Consider the following 25,251-nt stretch of genomic DNA (forward strand, 5'->3'; position numbering starts at 1 on the left):
TTAACTAGAGATTTCGAATTCGAAATCTTACGAGTATGACATTTCCTTTGTTAGGGAGTATTTTATCCCTCAATATAAGACTTCTCAACGTGAATTCAAATTTAATCATGCTTCAATATGGATATCAGAGATCAGACAATAAAAAAGAAGAGAAAAAGATCTTGCTTTCTAATTTATCACAAACCCCACATGCATTTAAATATTTATTTTGACCTTTCAATGTTTTTTGATTGTCTTGCATGGCATCTTCAACGCTTTACCTACCACAAAAAAATAATACTATCCTACGTGACACAAATCTAATTGAAAAGGATTACTAGTCAAATGATGCTTTTTTTTTATAGAGTATATTATTTTATTTACTTTCCCTTTTTTTGTGAGTGTATAGAGACTGATTTTTGACTATAATTCATAAATTGTTAATTCCGTGTTTAACGGTAGAAAAATGTGGAAAGGGGACATGTTACAACAATTAATTAATAACATTTCGTTATCTTTGATTTGGACTCTATTTTCTTTTTCTTTTTGTCCTTTTCTTATTTTTTAATAGCGTAATTCAATTTATTTTAATTAGTCACCGATTTTATCATATTATTCATTAATACTAATATCATAAAATATAACCTTTAATTACCTTATAATTAGTCTGATTGCGTAAATATTATTGATAACAATAAATAATAATAACAAATTCAGTATAATTTCATATATAAGAAATTGAAAAATATTGTTGACTTTATGGTCTATGAACATGAAGATATAGTTGCGGAGGATATTGACCAACAAATGGCTCAAAGTAACAATGTTGGTTCGTCTTCTCGGTCACATGATCGAGAAATGCAAGTTCAACGTGAGGAAATTGTTTGTACAATGTGGGAGGATTATATTAAAGACTAGTACACTACAATTTATGTTCAATTTTTTTTTTATTAAATTAAAGTTAGATAAAACAATTACTTAAGTGGAGAACAAATAACTTTGTAATAATTTATTATGCGATTTTATAATTTTTTATTTATTTGATAAGATTGAATAAAAAATTGGGGCTATTTTAATAGTTTTACAACTTATGTGATTTTTTTGTTTATAAGAAAATATACAACACAAAAATTCTATATCGCATGTCCAAACAAACCTTCNAAATATTATTGATAACAATAAATAATAATAACAAATTCAGTATAATTTCATATATAAGAAACTGAAAAATATTGTTGACACTATCATTAAATATAGAACTAGTATATTGTCCAATAAATTTTCAATGGTTTCATGAAAATGCTGAAGTTTTTGTGTGGGGTAGGTCAAATAGATTAATTGTGTAACTAACTATATTTTATTTAGATTAAATTAAAGTTACTTCAATTATTGAGTTTAGTCTATTCTATCTTTAGATTTAAGTAATGTTAATTCCGTGTTCCTCGGAATTTTATAATTATTGGATTTAATCAACTAATTTGTTTTTCTCTTCCTCTGTTTACTATGCAAATAAAGAAAATATTATGTGAATTGAAGTGAAAAATCAAAAACTTTATTGTTGGAAATTTCAAAAGCTTGAAAAATCTCAAATTGATGATCGACGTTTGTCGGGGACGTTATTTTGAAGTTATGGTTGTAATTAGACTTTATTTAATAAAGATTTGATCAATTCAAATCAAATTTCGTGGTTAAAATTTGTAGATGACAACAGACATATACTATCATATATTTTTATAATATAAGATTAATATGTTATTACTTACGATAAATACATAATATTGTATAATGTTGTGTATAAGTATATAAATGCTGTTATGAAAGAAAAAAAAAAGATTATGTAAATGTAAATTGAGAATATAGCTATGTGGATGCAATGTGTTATGTTAGGCACTATATTTTCTTTAAAAAATTACCATAAAGAATATAGTCTATTTCAACAATAAGACATTTTCCTTTTTTTTTAAACCGCTTTTTAATTTAAAATTTTCATTTGACCTATTTTCTTTTAATCCATTTAACAAAAAGTGCTCTTTTCTTTTTTAATAATTTTTTTTAATTCAGTCTTTTATATGACATATTTATTATCATAAGATTAATAAATATTTTAATACAATAGACATATTTTTAATATATGATTACAAAATTTAAATATATCTTTATATATTTAATTTCACATCAAATCAAAATAGATTAAATAAATTAAAACGAAAACGGAAGTGATATATAACCTGTTAAAAAAAGAGCTAGCAAACAAAAGAGAATAGAAGATTTCTGACTAGTTGGTACAAATATTTATTTATCTAATATAAATAGTATGTCGGTAATAATTACTTATTGACTAGGTCAATGTAGGTAAGATCTGTACTTACAATAATAGATTCATATATATTTTTAAAAAAACTAATGGTATCCTATAAGAAATATTAGTAATTTTATTTTTGTCGGTGATTAAGTTTATGCTAATAATCAATTGTTTTGCCAATTAAAATGTGAAATTCATTGGATGAACCAAATGAAGTCCTCCATGTAGATGGAAGTGGAGAATTGAATCACTACCGTACCGTAAAAGAAATACTTTTAGTATCAACAATTTTATTATATCTAGAGTTACAAATTTTTATAAAGATATTTATATAAAGTGTTGGTTATAAATATTAATATTATATTATTATTACAAATTTTTTATTTATTGTAGTAAATCATCTTATTCAAAGTGAAAGTTCATATAATCAATAATCAATCAACTGAGCGACTAAGATTCTCTATTCAATTATTGAAATATTTTTTAAATCGAACACAATTAAATGAAAAAAGAGGTACGTCTTTTGTTTATTATATATGTGTATCAAGGAGTGTACAAGTCAAACCATAAAGTCAAATTGAACCGACGAATCAAATCAAATCTTAAAAAAAAAAACGATTTGTGATTTGGTTTGGCGGTTGAAAAAAAAACCCAACCACTCTTGATTTGGTTTGGTATTAAAAGAAAAAAATTCAAATCGAACCCAAACCAAAGCGACATAATATATATATATAATTTTATTTTATTTATAGATAAAAAATATTATTTATAATCTACTTTATTAATATATTTTTGAAAAAATAATCAAAATAATCCTTCATGTATAGGGGTTGAATTATTTTGATCCTTTATATATACTATCTTATCCAAATAGTAAACAGTATCATTTTGATCCTATGCCTAAAACCTAACTGAAAACATAAAAAACAACTGTTAAATTTAATTGTGGGTCCCACACTCTCTTCCTCCCTCTTTCTTACCCCATTGCTTCTCCTTCATCTTTTTTCTTTTGCCATTTCTTCTACGATTTCTGCTCCCAAAATCTCCTCATACACACAAAAGTTTCTTCAAATTTCAAAGAATATTCGTAAGGTTTTTGTTTTCTATTTATACCCGTTAAAATTTTACCATTTAATTTTAAAAATAGAATGAAAAAAATGACTTGAAAAAATTACTAATTTTGAAAAGGAAAAAACGAAAAGAAAGCTATAATCCTCCTCATAGATCGCTTCAACAAGAGAGAATAAATGGAGTCTTTTATTTGATTTACTTAGTTTACATTTGTTTTAGTGCTTGGTTTTTTTCTTCTTCTTTATGTAATGATAATGGAAGCTTCTGAAAATTTTGTTTTAATGGAGATAAAAAATGGGTGAGGTGTGTAGTATTTTTCTTATGAGGATATAAAGCAGGAGAGAAAATGACGAAAGAACAAAGTTGAGGAGACGGGTCTGCGGTGGTAATGGTGAAAGAAAGCAGATTGAGGAAGAAGGGTTTGCCATCTGTTAATTCCGTGGGATCCACTGTTAAATCTCTAACAGTTTTTTTTGGTTAGTTTTAGGGTTAAGGATTAAAATGATCCTCTTTTCATATACATTAAGGACTATTTAGATAAAGTGATATATATAAATAACTAAAATAATTCAACCCTATACATGAAGGACCATTTTGATCGTTTTCTCATATATTTTTAGTTAGTTTATAGTTTTCAATGTTTGTATATTTTATTTCAAATTTGGTCTTGCAAGATTTTGTAAATATTATATATATATAATTTTATTTTATTTATAGATAAAAAATATTATTTATAATCTACTTTGTTAATATATTTTTAGTTAGTTTATAGTTTTCAATGTTTATATATTTATTTCAAATTTGGACTTGTAAATATTTTATTTTGTATTAAGATCCGAAGTTACAATTATATTGTTATAGTTTTTTAAATTCAATGTTAACAATTTACTTTTAAAATATTTCGTTTTGTATTCAGTTTGACTGTATCCTTTAATCTTATTAATTTAACATAATGAACGTTGATATTTCAAAAAAATAATAATTTGTACTCATGTGAATTGAATTTACCGTATTTTTGAAAATTTCTATTCATTTAACATTTCTTAAGTTTAACTTATCACACAGATAAGTGAGTATATTTGATCTCTTTTTCAAACACCGTATAGTTATAAAAAAATCGAAAGAACCGACTAAAATCGAAACCGAAACCGAAATCGAAAAAACCGATTTTGCGTGATTTGATTTAATTTTTAGATTTAATAAACCGACATAATTGGTTTAGATTTTTTTTAATAAAAAATCAAAATCAAACCTACCTATGCTTATGGACAAATTGACAAACATTCATTGATTTCGAGGAAGATAAAGAGTACAATAATATAATTTTGAGGAAATGAAAGAAAAGGCGGAAAATACGGGTTTTGTAGGGCTAAATTAATTAACAAGCAATCTTGGTTCCATTTTGAAATTCTAAAATTGAAAAATAAAAAAATCATAATTATCATGATAATTTTAGTTGCAATAATACTATTTGTTTATTCGGAGTTGAAGACACAAACATGGTTCAATTCAAGCTTTTACTTTCAATTTTTCTTTTTCGATCTTACTCTCTCTAACACTGATGCACTTGAATTTATTAATAAAAAGAAAAGAAAATTGAAGTGCAATTATCCAACTAACAAATCTGACATTTAATTTTATTTTCTTAAAATATAAGTGCCACATAGTTTTGAATTATTTAATTCTAAAGTCAACAACAATAACATAGTCAACGAAAAATACAATTCCATAAAGTGGAGTTTAATAAGAATAGAATATACACAAGTCTTACCATTATCTTTCTGAGATAAATAGATTATTTTCCAAAGACTTTAGGTTCAAGCAAATCTAATCAGTGATAAAAAAACAAAAAAAAACGATAGTAAATAAAAACATGATAACTAATACTCCTAATAAAACAGTACAAAGCGTAGATACAAATAACAATAATATCAAGAAGAAAGTGCAATCACCTAATAATTCTAAAGTCAAATATCAGACTAAATTATGACTAAAGTATAATTTTGAGTACGAAATTGGGGTTAGAAATAAGTAGCTATCAATATTGATTGGATGCTTGACTCGGCGAATGGAGATTGCAAAACCAATATAAAAACAATACTTAGGGCCCGTTTGACCATAGATTTCCCAAATAATATTTGGGAGAAAATTTGGCAAATAGTGTTTGTTCATACAATTTGTCATTATTTGACAAATATTTTTGGCAAATATCCCAAATTCCCAAATACTAGTTTTTTCTAGTATTTGGGCCAAAGCATTATTTGGGATCTTTTGAAAATTAAAATTTTACGCCAAACTTTTATCTTTTACAAAAACACTCTCTATAGTAGTTGTTTGCGTTGTATTACATAATTTTTTACGTGAACACCAAAGTAGTGATGAAATATTTCGTGGTTATGAAAGTGATGATATGGTTGTTGATGAAAATGATGAACAATCGGCTTACGGTAACAAAGTCATGTGTTTTGTCTGCTTCACGATGTATGAAATGATGCTTGTTGCACTCACTCCAATTGTTACAACGAAGATCCAATTGACTTGTAATACAAACTTATGATTTGTTTTGATAGTTTTTAAAACTTATGGGTATAAATCATATTTTCTAAAAAAGAAAAATATATTTCCCAAATACTATGGCCAAACACATGGTGAAATTTCACCCAAATTTTCATCCAAATAATATTTGCCAAAAATATTTGGAAATCTATGGCCAAACGCTAGCTTACTTTATTTTATTTTATGTGATATTCTTTTAATTATTTAAAAAATAATTTCATTTCTTATATTTAAAATTGTTAAAAATTTTGATATTTTATTTTACACTTACACGTAAAAGAAAAAAGAGAGCACTTTTAACATGAAAATTGACGTCAAGAATAATTTAGGTCTAATAAATGGAAGGACAATTTTAAAAGTATATGTTAGAGATATTTTTACCTTTTTTCAAAAATTAAAACACACATAAAAATTCGAATTTCTCTTAATATGAAAAAAAAAGTATGATCAAAATGCCGCCACATGGAAAAGGACAGTGTAGTAGTAATTTTGTGGGTCAATAAGTTGTCTAATAAATCAAGATGTGTACCCCAAATAATTTCAATCATGTCATACACCAAATTATTCACAAGTGGCATCATCTCAATTGACCAACTCATTCTAATAATCTTTTGAATTAACTTGTGGGCTAACCTTTGTTCACTACTTGGAGCCTTGGTTTCCTTGTGTGCCTTCATCATATTTTAACTTGTTTTTTCTTAGAAATTTGTATTTTTCTCTTTTGGAGGCTAGCTCGAACGTGAAGCGTTCACTTTTAATTATATACTCGTTCTAGGTCTGGAGATGGTAGAAATGTGATGGAAAGAGCTCGCTGTTTTCCCCCTCTTGAGTACTAAGCTCTTGGAACATTTTAGGCGTGAGTATCGATTTCAAACACATATATTTTATTTTATTTCGTCACTAGGTCTACTCCTATTGTCTCAAACTTTCTCTAAATTACACAACAAATATGTGGTCACTTCTTTATATAGCTAGTCTTTTCACTCTCGTGTGAGTCTGCAGATTTTTTGGAGTCTATTTAACTATCAATATAATTAAGCACAAAAATTATTAATTATATAGTCTTCAAGCATTCATGGGGCCTTACAGAATCTAACAACTATTTTTTTTTTGAGATTGGAACTAGCTAGCTAGAAAATTGAATATCGAATTTGGAGTAGTTTGTGTTCAACTAAAATTTGAAGCAAAAACATATTACTTACTAAAAAATTACTACGATTCGGTGTCCAATCTTTATTTCCAACTCTAAAATAAAGATATGTGAGAGATGAAAAAGGCGTACGTTAGTTAAATAGAAGACACTCATAAAAGTATAGTTCACCACTTTAGCCTTAAACTAGGTTAATAGACAACAATATGACGTAGATTAGTGATTTTAGGTGCCTTGAAAGAGTACTAAAGACACGCAAACATAAAATATTTGTGTGTTCGAATCTCATTAGTAGCATCATAAATTTTTTGGCTCCCCCACTATCTGCAAATCACCCTAACAATTAAATGTTGCTTCATCTCTTGTTGAATTGATTGCCCTCTCTCCTTTTGACAAGTCAAATTTTCAGTTATGAGCCACTATTGTTTAGAATTTTAAAATTTCAATCTTTGAAAATACATATTAGTCCAAATATTTTACATCATTAAAATTAAGAATTATCGACGGACTAATTCTATAACTTTAAATAACAAGATTCATCATTAATCTTATTTAGCAATAAATAATCGATAGTTATCAATTAAAAATTTATAGCGATACATTAGCGACGAAATTTATTATTTCATTTTTGTTAAGGTGGAAGCTTCCTTTTATTAGATTTTGCCTTCGACAAATTACTATAAATATGAAAAAAAATGTATTTTATGCTTCCATCAATGATAGTGTGGGAATCAATAATTATTATACAAGTGATATGGGATCTTTTCTTTTCTCAGAAAGTTGTTACAACCTTTTACCTCCCCTTTTCAAGATAAATGTTTACCCTCACACAATAACACTTTAAAAAACAAGAATTAACGCTAGATAAATTTTATTGCCAAATAGTAAAATACGGTGTTAATTCTATTCAGCGATGAGTTTTAATTTTTTTATTAGCTAAGAACAATTTAGCAACATAGTTTAAAGCTAATTTCAGTTTTTTTTGATATTATCTTGTTTCTTTCCTCTCTCCTGGATAATTATTTTTTATAATAATATGATTGTGTAATACTTAAATGTATTTGCCTACCATAATTTGAACATACATGTTGTATATGTCTGGATCCTTCTGGATTCCATTTTTCCTTTTTTTTTTTTTGGGCTTTTGGATACCTTTTCTCAACTTTAGTCCATTGCTTAAACATGAATTTTTCTACATCTTCATCTGTACTTCCCACGATGATAACACTATAACAATAAAATATTTTATCTCAATTATTTATAGGTAATAATATAATCATTGCTATATTAAATATAAATTTTTATAACTAAAACACTCTATATAAATGCCGCTAAAAGTTTTATTTAGTGATTCTGATGTAATGACATTAACTCAATTGTCGCTAAATATTTTTATAACGATATACTAAAATTCAAAAATATATCTTAGTTGAATCACATGAACTTTTTCAATATTGAGCTACAAAATATCGATCGTTGAATTTCTTGCCTTCTCTACTATAAAAAGAGAAAGAACAAATTGCTTTATTTGGTACTGAAAATGGGCAACATGTAAAGTTTTTCTCGATTCTTCTATAAGATTTAACTCTCTGAAAATGACCTAGTTAATTAAAGTGATACACATGCAAGAAATTTCTAAACTTCCCTCCAAGTCGGAACGGAAGAGATGAATCCAGAATTCTAAGTTTGTGATATTGAGTTTTAAACTTAAGTAAATTACTTTATTAGATTCCAAATGCGTTATTAATTATACATATTAAGTTGATTTTTCTTAATACAAATATAAAATTTTGATCAAAGTAATGAAATTTTATTTGACTATTAGCTAAAACTCTATCTCCGTCCTTAGATTGGGGTGGTAGGGGGAGGCATCCGAACCTCTTTATTGAAAAATTTACTTTACGTACATAAGATCAAATTGTTTTACCTTTTATATTTATGATATATTAATAAATATCCAATTGAATCACATAAATTTTCAATATAGAGCTATAAAAATCATTGAACATTTTGCCTTCTCTGCCAACCAAAAGGAAAGAATATTAATGGGCCACATGCGTAGTTTTTCTCTTGTCTTCTCTAGATTTAACTCTCTGAAAATGACCTAGTAAAAATGCTAAAATTCCCCCACTCCCTTCCATGTTGGGGAGTGTGGTTGGGTTAGAGATGGTAAGGGGGGCGGCTGTGGTTTGGATTGAGCTTAATCCGTAAATTTTTTTACCTGTTTCACTTTGTCATGTATAATAATTTTTTTTATTTCAATTCGTCTCATCCCACCCCGCATAGATCCGCCTCGCATGGATCCGCTCCACATAATATTTTAAATATTTTTTTAATTAAATTTGATACTAAAAATAAAAATACATAAAAATAAATTTATTTTCTCATTAAGTTGTATTGATTTAATAGATAATAACATAAAATTTTATTTTGTAGAGGTCAATTGGGAAGCATGTATGAAACCATATTACTTTTGATTGAACTATTTTTATTGACTATTTTAAATATTTTAGTAACTTTAAAGAAATGAACTATCTTAATAAATAATGTTTTATCACTCTTATAACATGTAAAAAATTAAAATTAAGTTTAAACTCACATTAAGCCGCATAGACTCGTAACCCGCTCCACCCTGCCTTAATGTTTAAAAAATCCACTTCAGCCCGCGCCGCAATCCTCCCTGCCCCCGCACAACCTTAAAACCAGGGCGGATCCATGTGGTCTTCAGCGGTTCACTCAGCAAAAAATTACACTGTATATATAAGGTAAACTTTCTGAATTCATGAACTAGCTTAGTGATAGATCTCCTTTTAGACTGACCTCACGTTCAGGGTTAGAATCCCATTGTGGTCATTTTAATTTTTTTACCTTCTCTTCATTTAGTTTCAGGACCAATCTTTCACAATTTTTTTAAAGAGTAGATTTAAACCAAAAATATCCAAACATGCTTATTCACACGTTTATATTGTTATTTTTCGAACCCCCTAATGAAAATCCTGAATTCGCCGCTGCTTAAAATCGTCCCGCATAGCCTAAACCCGCCCCGTCCCCTTATCATCCCTAACTTGGAATATGGCCAAGCATATATACATTTAAATTCTTTCGCTAGAAATATTGGCTCCGCCACTGACTTTGGGGTTCATGATTGAAGTCAAGTAATATATTGCTTCTTTATTTTAATTGAAAAATCACCTTGAAAATGCTTAATGTTTTTTTTTTTTTTGTATATTATCACTTTTATTGATCAATTTATCATCTTAATGTAATGTACCTTTTTTTTCTCTGTTATTATAGCTTGAGCCTAGAGAAAGGACAGATTGAAAGATCACTGTCATGCTTCTTGAAGCTGTGAAGGTTATTTAAACAGTGAGAATACAAAAGAATTAATTGGTACAATTATTATTTTTTTGGGTAGGAAATTGGTACAATTATTATTTTATTGGCAGGAAATACTGGTACAATTATGTTTCTCATCAGAATGCCATAAATTCAGTAATTCTTCTTATTTTCTCCTATCCATATGTCCTATTCTTCACTAGAGGGATGAATCAAATCTTAATTTACTACTAATTAATCATGATGAAAATCAACTTTTCAACAACACAAAGATTGACACTAATCATGATGAAAGTTAACTTTATTCTATTTAACATTAATTCATGAAGCATGTGAAATTGGTACAATTATGTTTAATAGTAATTTTGTTTTTATGATGAACATAATCATATAAAACCAACAAGTTATGATGTAGAGGAGGGACTGTTTCACCTTTAATTATAGGTTTCGAGTGCAAGTCTTGGATATTGAGAAAATTCTATTTGGAGCACCACCCTTCGAATGGATCCTACAGTGCGCGATTCGAATTTAGTCAGGACTTCAATGCGAACTCAGGACACAATTAGAAAAGGAAAAAAAAGTCATATAAAATAACTAGATGTTCTGCATTTCTGTTACTAAGATCATGGATCCACACATATTTTTAAAAGCTTAAGTACTAAACTATATACTATTAAAAAGATAGGACGAAAAAGAAGACTTTCTATCTCTTTGAATTATTGCATCACAAATAGTATAGCTGCCATAATAGTTTATTCTTTTGCTTAGCTTGCAGCCTCTATCCAACAAATAAAGTATACCAATTACTCAAGTCAAATTGAGCAGACAACATGACAAAACCAAATCAAAATGCTTTTTAACTTTTAGGTAGGTTTTAAGTATTCTATTGAGACTTACCTTAATCAATGAGATTCTTGAAAAGGGTAAATGTCTAAATGAAAGCTATATAAAGGGGTTTGAGTGAAGCTTAAGAGGACAACAACTTCTCTTCTTTGTTTCAACTATGGGGAAAATGGCCTCTCTAGTTGCCACTCTTTTAGTTGTTTTAGTGTCACTTAGCTTAGCTTCTGAAAGCTCAGCAAATTATCAATACTCATCTCCTCCACCACCAGTGCATGTCTATCCATCACCACCCCACCATCCAGTGTATAAGTCTTCTCCACCACACCATCATCATCCCGTTTACAAGTCTCCACCACCATCTGAGAAGCCACACTACCCTCCACACACCCCAGTTTACAAGTCTCCTCCACCACACCATCACCATCCCGTTTACAAGTCTCCACCACCTCCAACTCCTATTTACAAGTCGCCACCACCACCTAAGACGCCACACTACCCTCCACACACCCCAGTTTATAAGTCTCCTCCTCCACACCATCATCATCCCGTTTACAAGTCTCCACCACCTCCAACTCCTGTTTACAAGTCGCCACCACCACCCAAGGACCCACACTACCCTCCACACACCCCAGTTTACAAGTCACCACCACCACCAACTCCGATTTACAGGGATCCACCACCACCCAAAGAGCCACACTACCCACCACATACCCCAGTATACAAGTCTCCACCACCACCAACTCCAGTGTACAAGTCGCCACCACCACCCAAGAGGCCATACCATCCTCCACCAACACCATATCATCCCACACCAGTTTATAAGTCTCCACCACCACCAACTCCAGTTTACAAGTCACCACCGAAGCCATACCATCCTACACCCGTATATAAGTCTCCACCACCACCAACTCCCGTTTACAAGTCCCCACCACCACCAGTGAAGCCATACCATCCTGCACCAGTATACAAGTCTCCACCACCCCCAACTCCCATTTACAAATCACCACCACCACCAGTGAAGCCATACCATCCTGCACCCGTATACAAGTCTCCACCCCCACCAACTCCCATTTACAAGTCCCCACCACCACCAGTGAAGCCATACCATCCCTCACCAACACCATACCACCCTACACCAGTATACAAGTCTCCACCACCCCCAACTCCCGTTTACAAGTCCCCACCACCACCAGTGAAGCCATACCATCCCTCACCAACACCATACCACCCTACACCAGTATACAAGTCTCCACCACCACCAACTCCCGTTTACAAGTCCCCACCACCACCAGTAAAGCCATACCATCCTTCACCAACACCATACCATCCTAAACCAATATACAAGTCTCCACCGCCACCAACTCCAGTCTACAAGTCTCCACCACCAACCCACTATGTTTACTCCTCTCCCCCTCCTCCCTACCATTACTAAGAAGTGACTTCATTATATCTGAGGTAATTAAGATGAACTTAAACCTTTAGAAACGTATAACTAAAATGCAATGCAATAATAAGTTGCACAATTATTTCTTCATGCAAAACATTAATAAAAAGACTTATGTTTGTTTACTTCCTTTTTGGTTAGCTTCTTTTTTATGTTCTCATTCACAATATTATATTCTTATGCAGAAAAAGCAGAATGTACTGAAAGAAAGGCATTTTCCATTTTCAAGAGACAATGAAAAAAGAAGAAAATTATAGTTATAGTAGTAAATAATAAGGCTTACAGGAGACGAAGTTCTTTTGTAGCTTCATGTTATGTAAGTTAGTGTCTTAGTGATATTGTTTGTGTACTCTATTTTTATATTTTACTTTTATGTCTTTGTGTATGTTTGCTCATGAGTTTCAATCTCCTTGCAAAATGCAGAGATTAATTATGAGAGGAATAAAATAAGTTATTACTACTCCTATATATGTTTTAATTTCTCATCACAATATTACGTTTGTTTTCATTTTATGTGGTGATATTTTAAGTACTTAAATAAAGTTATTTAATTTTGATGTGAACACAAAATTTACAATTTTTTCAAATAGAATTATTTACATCTATATATATATGAAACATCTACAAGTGGCTCCCATGTTAGCATACTATGGGAAAGCAATGGATCGAGAAAATATTGTTAGAAACACAAAATACTACTTCCTTTGAATTTATATAATGTAGTTTGATTTAACACGATTTTTTTAAAAAAAACTTTGAAAACTTATGATAATAGCATACTCAAATAACCAACGAATCTCATGTACTTATGGTTATAATTCAATCAAATTCAAGTATAATAGTCCATTTACGGTAATGAAATAAAAAATTATTTGATAATCACATAATTCGTTATCAGATTTTTGTAAGATAATATGATTTAAGAAACTTAAACAAAATATTACTAATATAATCTAAAATAATTTAAAATAATATTTTAAAATTTCCACACATTGCGCGGATACGTATAAGATGACATCCACCCATTTTGACATCACCCACATGCTACATGTCTCTAAAACTGATAAATAATGAGGTCTACTCTCAGTCAAAATTGAATGATTGTAGATCACATCCAGAGTTCCCCATAGTCAACAATTCATCCTCCGCGTTTGCGGATCTTCGTTTATTCGATTCGATTTTATTAAACTTTGATTTGATTCTTTAGTTTTTAATTTTGAAATTTATATGTACAAAATGTGAACCAAACTAATTCGTATAATTAAACTTTTTATAATTTTTCTTTTAAAAAATATAGTTTAAAATAAAAATTATATTTCAATAAAATTTAATGAAAAATTATTTAAATTGTTTGGGTGACTTTCTAAGTCAAATATCAATAGTTGAATGATTTTGTAGGTAAAATATTCAAATTGAGTGATTTTGAGATTATAAAAGAAAATTGAGCGACTTTATGTGAGAAGAAATCAGGGCTTAGTTGAGTGATTTTTTGTGAGAAAAATTCTTAGTTAAGTGACTTTGATATTATAAAAAAAAGTTGAGTGACTTCGTATAAAAATAACTACTAATTGAGTGACCATCTGAAAAATTAACTCCTATAGAATTAGAATTACAAAATTAAAAGTAAGTTTATTTCAAAGATAAGGACATTATTAGTAAAATTCAGATTGATCTTGAGTAACCTGAAAAAGATTATCTTTAGACTGAATGTGACGAGAATACTTGTCTTTAATAGAATATGAACAAATGTTTGAAAGAGGCAACAAGGTAAAAAACACTTATTTTACCTCAAAGCCAGCTAAAAATGTATGGTAAAAATAGATTCTCACCGATACAGTGAGAAACTTACTATTTTTATTTTATATAAATAGCTGGTGAACATTTTTTCATGAAAAAATAGTGATTTTTTAATAACGAATATACAATAACTCGTTTCTTAGGCGTAAAATGTTAAGACATGTTAGCCTCACTCAGTTGAATAAATTGCTCATCAAGAACTTAATAATTGAATTTCCTAAAACAAAGTTTAAAAAATAAAAATGATTAAACAAATAATCAGTAATAAAAAAAAAGCAACCTACCTACACATTGTTTTTATTTTTTATTTTTTAAAAAAAGAGTAAAGGAAAGAGAATAGAAGATGTTTGACTGGTTAAGACAAGTATTTGTCTAATATAAGTATGTCGGTAATCACAATGTAGACTAGATCTGTACTTGTTTATACATCCATATCCCTTAATCTTAGGACGATTAAAATATTAATTTAGTTTAACTAATTAATGGGATCTTATACATACATTAGTAATTTTACTTTTGTCGGTGATTAAGTTAATGCTAATACTTAATTGTTTTTTCAATTAAAATGTCAAAGTCGTTAGATGGAATCGTCCATGAAGATGGTCCCAGAGTTCAATTATTGAATATTATTATTATTATTTTTTTTAATAACTTTAAAAATTAAAGTGGAATTCAATTACTTTATAAATGTATGACAACTTGGCAATAAATCATTGAAGTCCAGGAAGAACAAAAACCAACCACAATTTAGATTAATTTAATTTTGTTAAAACTACATAATGAGACATATATATTTCAGTATGTCATTACTATATATATTATTATTATCTATATTTTTAAAATATTACGTATTTTATCATTAATTAAAAGTTTTGCTACGTATTTTATACTTAGATATATGTATTTTTGCTATCAGATACATAAAAATAAGGAGAGAGGCGAGCGAAAGCGAGAGAGATTCGTACACAGGGGCGGACCTAGTAATACCTAAGGGGTGTCACGACTCACGGGACACGACTTCATCGAAAAAAATTGCTAAATATGTATATATAATTAAAATATAGCAGAAAGATTGAGATATATATAAATTTTTGTGATAATATTTGATTCAAAAGTATGTGTAGCGTAGATGGTTAGTGCAACCGCCCTCTACAGAAGGGACTTAAGTTCTAATATAGACTAGCTTACATTATTTTTATATATTTTTTCTTTATTTCTTCCATGGTTATTTTTAAGTTGGGCTTATTTGGCCTGTTGAAAAAAAATAAAATAATAAAAAATAATAATAAAAATAAAATAAAAAAAAAAAATATAATATTTAGCACTATTATTCTAATGAGATTATTTCAAAAACAAAAAATTATCCAGAAAAAGTTGAAATATTTTTTTTATTTTAATTTTTGGAAAAGATATAGTGTTATATGTGAATTGTGCTTTTTTTTTTGTGTATATATATATATATATATATATAATACATTAAAAAGTGATTCACATATATTCTGGGATATCAGATACATGTAAGTGTGACGAGCGAGATGGAACAAAGGCAAAAAAGGCAAGCGAGATTTGCTATGTATCCTAGATACATGCGAATTCACTTAGATACAATGTATCTAGAACTAGTGGCGAAACTAGGATTTTTAATAAGGGGGTTAAAAATCAGAAGAACTAAACACACGGACTAACCGAAGAGGGTTCAACATCTACTATATATACATAAAAAATAATTTTAACCATGTATAAATAGTACTCCCTCTGTCCCATTTTATGTGGCAACATTTCCTTTTTGGTCATCCCAAAAAGAATGTCACATTTCCTTATATGGAAAGTATTTAAAGGTACAATTCCTTTTTTATCCTTGTTGGTCCCACTTAATCTTAAAATAATACTCCAATACATTTATGAGGAGAGAGAAATTGAGTTTACTTTTTAAAAGGGCAATTTGGTAAACATTTCAAAGTCTTCATTTATTTCTTAAACTTCGTGCCCGATCAAATGTTGCCACATAAAATGGGACGGAGGGAGTAATATTTTCGCCGAAGGGGGTTCGGATGAACCCCTAAAAGAAGGCTGGCTCCGCCCCTGTCTAGAACTAATTACACTTAAATTTGATCCACGCATTCGAGATATATGTATCTCAAGGCACCAAAATCTGATAAGATATATATAATATTACAAACTAGAGGGTATTTAAGTGATTAACTTCCAAACTAGTGGAATTTATGTAAATTTTCTATTAATTTACGTGTTCAGGATTAGCAAAAAGAGGAGGAAAACGAGTGTAGTAATTTGTGGGAATTAAAGAAAATAGCGAGTATAATCATTATAGAAATTCTAGTTATGAGGACAATATTATATTAACGTAAAACTGAATTTAGATTATTGATTTCCTTTTCCATTTTATATGTATATACATCTATGTATTTTTTGTTTTATTTTCCTTTTGATAATAATACACCATTTTGCTAAAATATTTACGACTTGATTAACTTTCTTGTAGAAATGTCAAACCTTCCAAGTAATAGTGCTTGATATATTGTGAATATGAGTAATGATGTTTTTCATTTTCCAAAGGATACCACTAAAATAGTTCTTTCTAACATCATGCATAAATTTTTATGCAAGAAAAACATTTTCAGTAATAAATTTACGAAACTTGTTATTTGATCCTCATAGATAATATTATGCAAAATATTATAAAATTTAGTATTAGTGCTTATGAAAACAATTATGTTAGAACAATATATCTATTATACGTACAAAAAGTTCACATCGTTCTTTATCTTTAAAGATACAATATCCTAATTATTTCATAGTTATTGCATCTCTATTATTCATTGAGCATAATTTGAATAAATTTTCTTTTATCAGATTATTACCAATATAATCATAGAAAGTCAAATAAGAAAACTACTTTTCCTTGTTACTATTTCTTTGATTAACTGGGATTAGAGATGAGTAGCTATCATTATTAATCGGATGCATTTGACTCGGCACACATAAATTACTTTCTATAATTTAATATTAATTTTATACACTCTTTCAAATAATTTTTAAATATAAAATATATTATGGTAGATTTTAGGGGTGTCAAAATCAAGTGAATTTGTCAACTCCCCTATTCCGTTCTTGAGCAGATTTCATTTATTACCTTAATTAACTTAATTCAACCCAATTTATTTTAATTCATATTAAAAATTGAGTTGATGTGAAATTCACATTAGCTTATAATTTTTTTTTTAAAAAAATTCTTTTAATTTGATATATTATACATAGTCGCAATTAAAAAAAAACTTATTCGGTACTAAAAATTTACAAAAGAGCAAACAAAACAATTAAATTTTAGTAAAAATTGGAGGGGTTAAATTATAAGCCGAATTTTAACTTAATTCAGTCCAATCCGTTTCAATCCAAATAGCTAATAACCCATTCATTTATTAACTCAGTATAATTCAATCTGTTCAGATTCAATTCAACTCTCCTATTTGAAATTTCTAGTAGATTTCAATCAATCAAAATTTGGACACCAAAACAATTCATTAATTTCATCCACCAAATTGTTAATAAGTGGCACCATCTTAGCTACCCAGTTCATTGTATTAATCTTTAGCATTAAATTTAGGCAAAATTTGTTCAGTATTGGGACCTGAATATTTAACTTTCCAATTCCTTTAGGAGTCAATTTGATTGATTATAATGAGTGAATTATATTATAAAAACTGAAATAATAATTAATGTTTTTGTAGATAATATTAAATTCGTTTATCATGACTACATTTGGTGTTCATTGAATTGGAAATAAGATATATACGGTATAATATAGAATTTTTTACTTGATTAGTTGATTTTGTATTAATGAAATTTGGACAAATTTTAATTTTTAATTTTACCTTTAATTTCTTAAAGAACTTATAGTTTGGTTGTATTATCATGGAATTAGCTAATTAATCTAGGATTGCTATCCCATATACAACTTTGGTACAATTATACATAATTATGATATAATTAATTTCGAAATTACTTATATTCAGAAACTAAAGTTTCAATCAAACGATAAATGATTGAATATTTTATCTCAAAATTAGTATTCTTATTAATAATAGCATACCAATTAACGAACCTAAATTTTGATTTAGTCACTCCGGTCCTTTTCTTTTAACCTTTTCACAAACCAACTACATTTGATTGCATTAACTATAAAGGCCATTTGCATTATTTTACATATCAATTAATATTATTAAACTAAATTTATCTTTAAATACTGATTTAAATGCATACATATTTTCTCACCAACATGACATATATAATTTAGGCTCATTAAAATTAAATGTTGCTACATGTGGTGTGTTCAATTGATTAGACTATCACACCTTTGACAAGTTCAAATATATTTTTCGCAAATGAGCAATGCTAAAATGTTTGAGAATAATGTTCGTAACGTTTTGTTAGCTTACATATGCATGTGAAATATTATTTTTACTTATTTATCGAACACTAAAAAATAAGTAAAAAACTTATTTATGTGAGATGATATTTTCCTCCGTACCTAAAAAGTGCATTAATTTATGAGGCCAAAATCGTGCAAAGTTGAGGCATACACGCATTTTTTTGGTAAGATTATGTAAGAAGAATAAGACTTTCAATCTCTTTGAATTATTGCATCACAAACAGTATAGCTGCCTTAATAATTTATTCATTTGCTTAGCTTGATGCCTCTATCCATCAAATTAAATAAAATATACAAACTAAAGTCAAATTGAGCAAACAACATGACAAAATCAAATAAAAATGCATAACTCTAGCATTTTACATACATTTATAAAATCTTTGTAAGGGTAATTGTGTAAATGAAAACTATATAAAGGGGTTTGAGTGAAGCTTAAGAGGACAACAACTTTCTCCTTTGTTTCAAATATGGGGAAAATGGCCTCTCTAGGTGCCACTCTTTTAGTGGTTTTAGTGTCACTTAGCTTAGCATCTGAAAGTTCAGCAAATTATCAATACTCATCTCCCCCACCACCAAAGGAGCCATACCACCCTTCACCAACACCATATCATCCCGCACCGGTTTACAAATCTCCACCGCCGCTAACTCCGGTTTACAAATCTCCACCACCACCCAAAGAGCCATACTACCCTCCACACACTCCGTTGTACAAGTCGCCACCACCACCCAAGGAGCCATACTACCCTCCACACACCCCTGTCTACAAGTCGCCACCTCCACCAACTCCTGTTTACAAGTCGCCACCACCTCCCAAGGAGCCATACTACCCTCCACACACCCCAACCTACAAGTCGCCACCTCCACCAACTCCCGTTTACAAGTCACCACCACCTCCAAAAGAGCCATACTACCCTCCACACACACCAACCTACAAGTCGCCACCACCACCAACCTACAAGTCGCCACCACCACCAACCTACAAGTCGCCACCACCACCAAATGAGCCATACTACCCTCCCCACACCCCAACCTACAAGTCGCCACCTCCACCAACTCCCGTTTACAAGTCACCACCACCTCCCAAGGAGCCATACTACCCTCCACACACACCAACCTACAAGTCACCACCACCACCAAAGGAGCCATACTACCCTCCCCACACCCCAACCTACAAGTCGCCACCTCCACCAACTCCCATTTACAAGTCACCACCACCTCCCAAGGAGCCATACTACCCTCCACACACACCAACCTACAAGTCGCCACCACCACCCAAGGAGCCATACTATCCTCCATACACCCCAACCTACAAGTCGCCACCACCACCCAAGGAGCCATACTACCCTCCACACACACCAGCCTACAAGTCACCACCTCCACCAACTCCCGTTTACAAGTCGCCACCACCACCAAAGGATCCATACTATCCTCCACACACCCCAACCTACAAGTCTCCACCTCCACCAACTCCCGTTTACAAGTCGCCACCACCACCCAAGGAGCCATACTACCCTCCACACACCCCAACCTACAAGTCGCCACCACCACCCAAGGAGCCATACTACCCTCCACACACCCCAACATACAAGTCGCCACCTCCACCAACTCCCGTTTACAAGTCACCACCACCACCCAAGGAGCCATACTACCCTCCACACACTCCAGTCTACAAGTCGCCACCACCACCAACTCCTGTCTACAACTCTCCTCCACCACCTTACTATCTTTACACCTCTCCCCCTCCTCCCTACCATTACTAAGAAGCCACTTCATTATATCGAGGTAATTAATACAAATTAAAACTTTTTAAAATGATATGTCTAAAATGCAAAGCAATAAGTTGCACAATTTCTTCATGCAAATATTAATATATAGACCTATGCTGTCTACTTCTAATTTGGTTAGCTTCTACTATATGTTCTCATCACAATAGTATATTCTTATGCAGGAAAGTAGAATGTTGAGCTGAAAGAAAGGTACTTTCCATTTTCAAGAGACAATGAAAAAAGAAGAAAGTTATATTATAGTAAATAATAAGCCCCACATAAGGCGAAGTTCTTTTGTAGCTTCATGTTATATAAGTTATTGATATTGTTTGTATTTTTACTTTTATGTCTTTGTGTATGTTTGCTCAGTTTCAATCTCCTTGCAAAATGCAGAGATTAATTATGAGATGAATAAAATAAGTTATTACTACTATAGTACAGTTTTATGTTACTCTCTTTGATCTTAATTAGTCCTTTTTTTTTCTTATTTCGTCATCTTATCGATTCATTTAGGCGAGGCTCATCGATTACACTAAATCAATCTAGATAAAATTGATGAAAAATTTAACGTTAAGATTCCATAGAACCTCACAAACAATTTACAGAGGAATCTTAATACCAGTTGGTTGATAACCTAAACGTTCACCTTGTTAGTGAGGATTTGAATCCCCAATCCCGTCCTTCATTTCCCACAAATTATTTTTTAAGAAAGAAGAAGTAACAATCAACATAAATATTATATCTAAAGTCATAATATGATACAATACAAATGGACAACAATACAATAAAAAAAGGTTACTCCCACGATGTCAACACGTATACTAGAGTGACCAATAAAGTTAGACAAATTTCAAAATTGACAATGGCAAAGTATACGTACGTAGCATATAGCAATCAATCAGTAAATAAATTATTCCTAAAGTAGTCATGATCATCTTCATATACTATATTTGGTAAAATACTAAGATTAAGTCAATATAATTCAGTCTAGTGTTTGGTAATTTATAACAAATAGTGACAATATTAATTAATGGAGATTGGAGCAGAATGGTCAACGCATACTTTTTAATTTGGTTACCACTTTCTAATATCTTTAAAAGAAAATTTATATATTTAAAATAATACAAAAATTATTATTATTTGTATAATATATATTTTAAAATATATTAGTATCTTAGTAGAGAAAAGATTGTTTGATTTCCTAGAGTAATAGAGCCCGCGTGAGTTAGCTGATTAATTTGATAGTTTGATAAATTAATTAAAAAATTGGTCAAATAAAAATGTTGATAAGCTAAAAAAAAGTCATAAGTTAGGAATGACTAATCTATTGTATATAACTAAATTGACTTAGATAAGCACTTAGCTTATATAAATACTTTGATATTTACTAATACATAAATAAACTTTATTTTTATTTATATAAAGCAGTTTGATCAACTAATAATAAATTGATTACGCATAAAATAAGAGGAAGTGTTCTAATTAAAAAAGACAAGGAAAAAGGTGCAGTACTGTGTACGATCGACCAAACATACATGAGTTATTAATTATAATTAAGCTAATTAGACAATGCTATCTTATTATAGAGCTGTCGATATTAATTAGTTTAGATAGTTAAATTATATATAATTCATTTAATTCAATTAAAGCTGTGACTTGTTAAATGTTAGGTATATGATATATATATATATATATATATATATATATATATATATATATACGGGTCATCCAAAATACTCCATCGACGTTTTCGTTTGAAATAGGCTAAAATAATCTCAAGTTGATTTTCACGCGACTAGTTAATCAAGACCTTATTTAAGATATTGATCAAGTTATTAGTTATTTAACTAATACAAATACATTAAATAATAAATGGTTATTGAGAGAAAACTTCCATGCAATTATTATAACTAGAAACTTCTTAAGAAATGGTCTCGAATTAGATAATTTGGATGGTGACGCTTTTGTTAAAAAAAATATCGAATCAAGTCAAAATTTTATTGCTATTAATTGTGAATTACAATTTGTAGAAGGGGAGCATAACCTAGCTATTAATTATGTACAAGATGAGTGTGAAAGATTAGTTTTTTTTTGTTCCAACTCGGTGTCCGGTATTCATATTGGAGTCCCGATTAAATTTAGATTTGCGTCGGAAGGTCCACGAGGATAAAGTGCTCCCTAACAAAGGCAACGACTCTGTATCCAGAGAGACTCAAACTTGAGACCTCTAGTCAAGGAAAAAGTAAGATTTTTCTTGATTAATCTCTTGTCCTGAAGCTTGTTGATACAAATTCAATTGTTTCATAAGAAGCTTAATCGAGCACTTATCGCCAGAAGTAAACAAAACAATATCATCAGCATAACTAAGGTGATTAATCACTGGTCCCTTGTTATGCATAGAGAAATTAGTGAACCTCTGATTATGATTCAAATAATTCAAGGCTCTAGAAAGAGTCTCAACGGCAATAATAAAAAGAGCAGGAGATAAAGGATCACCTTGTTTTAGATCCCTGATTGATTTAAAGAAAACAAATCTTGTCCCATTAACGATCACAGAGTACCAATTGTTCGCAAGCATTCGATAAACCATTTCAATAAAAACCTCATGAGCAAAGCCCATTTTCCTAAGAACAGCAGTTAGAAAGTTCAAAGATAGTTAATAGCTAAATTTTACGCCATTTCACTACGAATATTATTTTGTGATGAAACCTTTTTAATCCAAACTTACGCGAATTTAAAGATAAATAATGATCTGTCATAAATTTTCAACAAAAGTAGCGAGAAAAATGATCATAATCAATATCCTCAATTTCGTGGCTAAAATTACCTAATAATTGACAATAATTAATTTTTATGGTGCATGAGAAAGCTTTGTAGACAAAACATTTTTAATGAAATTTATTTTTGTCACTAATAAAAGTATGTAGCCGAAGCATTTGAGGTTTGTTACAAGTTATCAACAAAATTAGGGATGAAACTGATTGTACTATCACCAATATCTTCAAATTAGTGACTAAAATTATTTGATAATTGACGTCAATTCATTATTTAGAAGTCCAACCATTGCTTATTTCAAAGCTAGTGAAAGCAGATAAAGTGGAAACTCTTTTTGTTCATCTTATCAGTTCAATGCCTACTACGAAATATTGTAATAGTTCTACTTCTAGTCTCCACCCCCAACTTCAGACCTCGCAGCCACTACTCTGTAATGAAGCATATTAGCTATTAATATAATATCCTTGTTTATCAAAAAAAAATAAATTATGGGAAAGCTTTATAGACAATATATTTGTTACAAAATTTATTTTTCATCACTAAAAATATGTCTCATGCATGATGCATGCATTTGAGTATGAAATTATTTTTTGTCACAGAAAGTGCATAATTAATGATGAATTTCCGACCATAACTAAAAATTTCGTGACCAAAGATTTAATTATAGCCAAGTTTAAAGTTGATTAAATTTGTGATGTTGGTGCAAAATGCACGTATCAAACCCACCTTTAGGTCTAAGAAAATGGTGAGCACTTCTCAACCATCATTCTCCAACTGATTTCATCTCTTCCTCAATTAATTAGGCAAATAATCAAAATATTTTTTTTTCACTCGATGTTCGTATTCCCTATTGAAATTTCAATTCAATCTGAATTGCAAATTGAAAGCCAAGGCCCATTTAAGGGTAACGCTTCCCACACGACTCATGTAGTAACAAAAAATTATAAGAAACCACCGCAATAATAATTCTTGGCTAGGTAAATGTAACTAAGATTTGTACTTGTTTAATTTATACATCCATATATTTTAGGAGGGTTAACAATACTAATTTAACTTAACTAATGGAATCTTTTAAGGAGATTAGTAATTTAACCTTTATCGGTGATTAAGTTATGATGCTAATCATTAGCTGTTTTTTCATTAAAATGTCAAATTTAATGGATGAACCAAATCAATTATTAAATAGTAGTTTTTCTTGTTTACTTAAAAATATTTAAGTGACAAAACAGAGGCACTTCTTTGGTTTATTGCTCTCTCCTCTTATGTAATACTGTTCAACTTGATACAAAGCTTATGAAAAAAAAGAAGATTTTATTTATTTAATTTAGATAATAAACAATACTATTATTAAAAAAATTCTTCTATAATCATTGATTTAATTGCTGAAATATTTTATCACCAACATGACTTATAATTTAGACTCTTTAAAAGTGAATTTTGTATTTTTCAGATCACTTAATTTAGATTCATGTGGTGTGTTCAATTGATTCGACCGTCACACTTATTACAAGTCAAATATATTTTCACAAATGAGCCATGCTAAAATGTTTGAGATTAATAGTACTGATGGTTACCTTTTCCCTTGAACTAACAAATTATTATTCACTAATTAACTTGTTGAGTGAATTCTAAACTATTCGACAGCAAATCCTAACAAAACGTAACATCAAATGTTATTTAATAAATAATCAGTTCTTATAACATATATAAGTGTGGGATCAGAGGTGAATTCAGAACTTGAAGGTAGGGTAGGTAACATATCTAGCATCCTATTCATAGAGGAAA

The 25,251-nt window shown here is 29.8% G+C and overlaps 2 protein-coding genes across 2 annotated transcripts in view; both read left to right on the forward strand.

The window, feature by feature from the left end:
* The first annotated feature begins 11,350 nt into the window (after positions 1-11,350).
* Positions 11,351-13,147, forward strand: LOC125849850 (extensin-1-like). Its single transcript, XM_049529818.1, has 2 exons — positions 11,351-12,692; positions 12,867-13,147. The coding sequence occupies exon 1, from the start codon at positions 11,398-11,400 to the stop codon at positions 12,667-12,669; it is 1,272 nt and encodes a 423-aa protein (XP_049385775.1). The 5' UTR covers positions 11,351-11,397; the 3' UTR covers positions 12,670-12,692; positions 12,867-13,147.
* Positions 13,148-19,344: 6,197 nt separating this feature from the next.
* The window catches only part of LOC125849836 (extensin-3-like), a 61,010-nt gene continuing 55,103 nt past the window's right edge, over positions 19,345-25,251 (forward strand). The window contains exon 1 of the mRNA XM_049529804.1: positions 19,345-20,681. Within this exon, the coding sequence (XP_049385761.1) occupies positions 19,393-20,681 (1,289 nt within the window). The 5' untranslated portion in view covers positions 19,345-19,392. The remainder of the gene's footprint in view (positions 20,682-25,251) is intronic.

Source organism: Solanum stenotomum, unplaced genomic scaffold, assembly GCF_019186545.1.
Source record: "Solanum stenotomum isolate F172 unplaced genomic scaffold, ASM1918654v1 scaffold11127, whole genome shotgun sequence".
NCBI classification, from domain to species: domain Eukaryota; kingdom Viridiplantae; phylum Streptophyta; class Magnoliopsida; order Solanales; family Solanaceae; genus Solanum; species Solanum stenotomum.

What these genes read in the sequence shown, in the direction of transcription:
- LOC125849850 (XM_049529818.1), top strand. Translation starts at nt 11,398, where the DNA reads ATGGGGAAAATGGCCTCTCTAGTTGCCACTCTTTTAGTTGTTTTAGTG.